The sequence below is a fragment of the Malania oleifera genome, chromosome 3 (genome assembly GCF_029873635.1).
Source record: "Malania oleifera isolate guangnan ecotype guangnan chromosome 3, ASM2987363v1, whole genome shotgun sequence".
Taxonomy (NCBI): domain Eukaryota; kingdom Viridiplantae; phylum Streptophyta; class Magnoliopsida; order Santalales; family Ximeniaceae; genus Malania; species Malania oleifera.
In genome coordinates, this window is record NC_080419.1 from 86,147,698 (window position 1) to 86,153,697 (window position 6,000).

Below are 6,000 nucleotides of genomic sequence, written 5' to 3' on the forward strand. Positions count from 1 at the left end.
ACTTTTTTTTTTTTTTTTTCTATATTTTGTGAATAAAATGGTAGGGGGTTGTGGGATGTACAGGGTAATAATAATCTCTTGCCTGGTTAACCTTGTACTAGATTTCATAGCTTGTTTTTTTGGGTGCTCCGTAGAAGTTAGATTTGCTTCCGACATTGGAAATATATATAGACACATATTAGATTGCTTCGAGTCTCCTTGCCTTTTTTTTTGTTTTTTTTTTTTTTTTTTTTTTTTTTGCGCTGTTAGAACGTACACTGTATACTGGAATCAACGTGATTTAATTATGTGCACAAAAAATAAGTATAATTATTTAATTTAATTAAAACATATGTATACGCATTGTTGGCTATTCCAACACTATTATGAATGAGGAAGTATATGAGCTCCTCATTCTTTATTACTATTATTATTATTATTATTATTATTATTCTAAATTTTATTTTATTTTATTGTTGGTTGATTGGAAAGCCTATTTGGCCTAGACCGAATGGGGAATACTTAGAAGCTTAGGTACTGCTTCTCTGTTATTCCTTCCTCTTATATATAGTGAACTTGAATTGTTGAAGTAGCCCATTGGGAATACAATAAGGAACAGGTGGCAGGTAGGAGACGAGTTTTGGCCTCATCTCGAATCCCTGCCCGCCAAAATTATTAAATATTGGTCGCCAGTTAATTAATATATGTACCCATAAATTGTATTTGTATGTTGCATTTGCTTTAATCACCATAAGAGGGTGTAGGTAATTATTTTTAGTCTTGAATTTGAATTTGTGCAAATTAAAAAAAAAAATTAATTTAATTTTATGTTATAATTTGTTCAAATTCGCATAAATCTATGTTTTCAAATGTAAAAAGAATTCATAAGATTTATGAACTTTTAAAAGTAAAAATCATCTTCTTTTTTTATTTTTGTGTACCAAATCTTATGATAATTTTGTGATATATACACTTAAAACAAATTTTAAGTGTAGACTTTCTTCTTACTTCATCTCAAGTGTGCATTAAGAGTACATTTAAACGAGTGTATATAAGAATTTATTAAAAAAAAGAAAAGAAAGTACATTACCACTGTTTTACACGCAGCATTTTATTTCATGCATTAAATTTGGACCCAACGTCCTTTGGTTAAAGTCATCCATGACACAATCTTTCCATTAATCATTTTTTGTATTAATCATATTAGTTAGAATAAGAGTTTGTGGAGCTACCAAAAATTTAGGTGGCATTAATCTGATTCCACTAATTATCGAGTTAATTAGGTCACAGAATAATCTCAATCCTTGTTTTGAAGTTCCTCTCTATCTAGTTTGTGGTTGAAATTCAGTATTATTTAATATTAAATGAACTTTAGTTAACCTAGTCAAATTTAGAGTGTTTATAAAAAAATAAAAAAAATAAAAAAGATTTCTAGTAATCGCAATATAGAGATAGAACTTTGTCCAAGGGATCAAGGTTTAATCAGCAACTACGGAGTGAGTTGGCCCTTTAATTTAACAATTAAGAAGTTTGTAAATCTTAAAAGAGAAAAAACTAAAAACTTGATTAAAAAAAATACTTATTTTTATATTTAAATATAATAATATTATAAAAATATGTAAAATAATAAAATTTCAAAATAATACAAATAAAAAAACTATAATAAAAATAAAATTATTTTAATTATTATAGTTAATTATTATCTTTTGTACATGACAGTTAAAAAAAGTAAACATAGTTTATGATTGTCTTTTGTTAGTTTAACAAAATTTAAGAATCTTATTTTGATGCTAACAAATCAAAAGAACTTTAACATATTTGGCAAATTGATGATGTTTCAGGACTAAAGTGTTTTTAGATTAAAATCCAAGTAACTCACGTAATCAATGTCAAAGTGCTTGACAAGTCTGATGAAAGTTCAAACTCAATGCTACAAAGATTTTATGAAGCTAAAGATTGTTGAAAGTTGAAGTCAAGCTGATTATGATGAATGAAAGCTAAAACATGAAGACTTAGTGTTTAAGATAGTCTTATGTAAGTATTTCAAAATATTTCAATATGGTTGAATGAAGCTCTTAGGAACAATTATTGACTTAAAGATCAATTTTTGAAAATCCCAAAAAATAAATAAGTCTCATTTATGTTTTACAAAATCTAAGGTTTAAAGTGTTGAAAAACAAAATTTTTTAAAAAATTGTAAGTTCTGGCAATTGACTTTGTTTGATCAGTTGACTGACATCTTTAACATATTGAAATTCAAAAGTTTTTGGAAGGTTGTAACTTTAGACGACTAACCATATTTGATAAGCTGACAGACATTTTATATTGATGAAAATTAAACTGACCGAATAGCATCAAGTGACTAACCTCTCAGGATCAGGCGACTGATCTCATTCTGTGTTTCAAAATACACTGTACTTAAAAGGCACTGACGACTGACCCCGATACTTCAGTTGACTGACCTTCGATTTTTTAAATATAAAACAGCCAGAAAAAGTTTCCAAATCTGATTGCTTGGATCCCAAATTTTGTAAAAACTTGGGGAATAGTGCAAGCAAACTTGGGGAATATGAAAATTAACTTTTTCTATCTATAAATACATATTAAACCTAAGGATTATTGAAATTAGGAATAGCTTCCCAAGAGGGGGGTGAATTGGATTCTTTTTTATTTTAATAAATTTATGTGCTTTTGCTTATAATACTGAGAAAAACACAATCGATAACTGAAAATCAAACTTGAAAATACTGAAATTTAAACTAACAAGTCAATCAATAAAATCAAAGCAATTTAACCACTCAACCAAGAAGATTAGTGCTTTTGTTAATTTCCCTGTAAATGTTTACCACCTTCTTTGAGTAAGCTCATAGTATGCACTTCTCTTGATCAAGATTTTCGCAGATTAACCAATGTACTCACTTTTGGGTTTCCGCAAACGGTTAATCAAAACGTACTTTCTAAATATCAAGAGTCTTTGTTTCATCTGTACTTTAAAACTTGCAACCTGCACTTTTAAATCATACAATAACAACAAGTACAGAGAATAGATAGTAAAGAATAGAGAAAGACACAAGATTTTTACGAGATTTGACTTCAACACAGCCTACGTCCTCGCCTTTGGCAGAATACCAAAGGTTTCCACTATAACAGTTCCGTTACCGGGTGGAACAGCGCCTTGTTTACAATTACTCCTTTGGTCAAGGTTAGAGCCCGCCTTCTCCAAACAATTTACCCTTATTTGGTCAACGATCCAACAACTTGGAATCATCCAAAATCTACAAGAGAGATATCAAAAAGCTGGTGTACAAAAGATGCTCACACAAAGAGCATATTAGTACAAATAGAAACTATGTACTTCAAAAGGTAAATATCAAGAGTTAAATAAACTTTTGAAGCTTTAATAGAGATTTCACCAAATTCCTTTTCTCCATATGAGAAATCGGTAATCTTTCTTCAGGAATTGATGAGTAAGAAAATCAGAACCACAATACTTTCATCTTGCAAGAGTTTGATCAAGAGAGATTTTGAGAGCAAGAGAGCTTGAGAGAATTTCAATGCTTGGTGTAATTTTGATCTACAAGAACCATGTATTTATAGGCTTTTAAAAACATGTTTCCTTGTTGCAAGTGTTTCCTTAAAGAGTTTCCCAATTTTTTTTGAAAAATTGGGGTTTAAACGGCTATAATTTAAAAAATAAGATTTTTGAAAATTTACCCGTTGAACAGTGTTCAGACGTTTGAGGTTTCGAGGTCAGACATCTGAAGTTCCTGAAACCCTTTAAAAATTCATCTGGACACAGGGTCAAACATCTGAAGATAGGGTTCAGACGTCTGAGGTGCCAGGTTCAGATGTCTGAAGTCATGAGTTCAGACGTTTGAACTGCTACTGCCTAGTTCTGTCTTGGTTCATAAAATCTTCAGACGTCTGAAGTAATTCTTCAGATGTCTGAACATGAAGTTCAGTCATCTGAAGTTGTCACTTCAATCATCTGAACTCTCAAAAACTTGTTTTAAAAAAATATTTCAGTCATCTGAAGTTGTCACTTCAATCATCTGAACTCTCAAAAACTTGTTTTAAAAAAATATTTTTTTTTGAAAACTAATTTGCTCTCTTATAACTTTTACAAAGCTTATTTCAAAAATATTCAACAGGTCTTTTAAGTTCTTATAATCTCTTGAAAGAGCTTCAAAACCTATTTCAAATGATATTTTAGCTTTTGAAATACTTACAATATATTTCCTAAAACTTTGTATGCCAACCTTGATATCCTCTTCAATCCGTCTTTTGAAATTCTTTGCTTGAGCTATAAATGTCTTAATTTCTCCTTGTATCATTGATTATTTGACCCACATTTGATTCATACATGATCTTTTCTTGAACCATACTTGAGCTTTACTTAAGCAATGCTTGAGCTTTACTGAACCATGCTTGAGCTTTACTTTGAACCATATATCCTGAAACATAAAAACTCAACCTTTCCAAGTTAAATAATCATTTGTTTGTTATCACCAAAACCAATTGAAAAACCTTATTAGGCCAACAATCTCCCCCTTTTTGATGATGACAAACAAGGAGTAAAGATAAAGAAAAAATGAAGTACTCCCCCTTACTATTAACAAGCAAGTCATATAACAATGAAATACTCCCCCTTGCTATAAGCCATAGAAAATTTATCATGTATTCAATATATGTTGCAAATCATAGAAATAGAAGGTTCATCATATATCCATGTTAATTTAAGTTCCATATATATTCATATATGTTAAGTTCTCATGTGTCATATATCCATCCATTTCCATCAAGTTCTTTCACATCAAGTTCTTTCATTTGTTCATATGTGATCCATACTAAGCAGATCCATATATATTTTATCTTTACTAAGGAGTCTCTCCCCCTTTGTCATTAGTCAAAAAGAGTGACAAGATTATGAAGAACCATCAAAAAATCATTCTTCTAACAGAAGGTAATCAGTACAAAGAGGCAGTACATAGAATTTTCACATGATTCCAAACAAAAACAGAAATTCAAAAAGCTTCATTGTAACATGATTACAAACATTTGAGATACATAAGATTTGATACTTTATGACAAACAAAAATTTATAGTAACCTAAGCTAAGTATCCTAATCTCCTTCTTCTTCTTCTTCTTCTTCTGCAGAGTCGTTATCATCATCATCATCATCATCATCATCATCTCCACTTGGAGGAGCAGAGCTAATGTCCATGAGATCATTTCCTTTAGATGATTTTGCATGATATTGTTCTATATGAGTGACCCTTTTTTCAAGTGATGTGACCTTTTCTTTAATATTCTAAAGTCCAGTGCGTACTTCTGATGAAAAGTTGGAGAAATCCTTTTGAAAGGATAAGAACCATGAAGGTGTTTCTAGAGATGAGCCAAGGTCCTGTGTAGAAGAGGAGTGTGTTGCTGTTGATACTGGTGCAGAGGCTGAGGTTGATGCTGAAGCTGAGGCTGTTGCAGAGGCAGGTGGTGCATGTGTAGTCCTTCCTGTTTTCAAATACCATCCTGATCTTCCCTTGTCATACCCCATTTGCTTAAGGGAAGTTTCATTAAAAAGATCATATCGAGTCCTTTTTATGAAAAACTCATAGATATTGGTAATATTAAGATGAGTAAAAAGAAGAGTAAGAATTCCTCTGTAAGGAAGAATGACTCGATTGGATTCCAATTTGGTCCACATCCACCTAATGATTAAACTAACCAAATCTAGTTTCTTTCCTTTGAGCAGACACCAAAGAACAAAGCATTCGATATAAGAAAGATGATTAAAAGAGCCTTGTTTTGGTATGATATTATTTGAAACAAGTTTATGGAGAATCTGGCCTTTTAAATTCAGTTGCTTGTATAGAGGAGGATGTGCAAAATAGACATGCTCATTTTCCATAATCATGGGAAGAAAAGCTTCGAGAGTGAATCCTTGTTCTAGGATCCAAGATTGAGCAAACATAGGACTATTAAAATATCCTGGAGTAATTTTGAAAATGGGAGATAATATTTCA

At 30.9% G+C, this 6,000-nt stretch overlaps 1 protein-coding gene across 1 annotated transcript in view; it reads left to right on the forward strand.

Moving 5' to 3' along the window:
• Positions 1 to 5,669, forward strand: part of LOC131150668 (homeobox protein knotted-1-like 3) — a 29,242-nt gene extending 23,573 nt beyond the window's left edge. The window contains exon 6 of the mRNA XM_058101525.1: positions 5,138 to 5,669. Within this exon, the coding sequence (XP_057957508.1) occupies positions 5,138 to 5,225 (88 nt within the window). The 3' untranslated portion in view covers positions 5,226 to 5,669. The remainder of the gene's footprint in view (positions 1 to 5,137) is intronic.
• Positions 5,670 to 6,000: the final 331 nt, after the last annotated feature.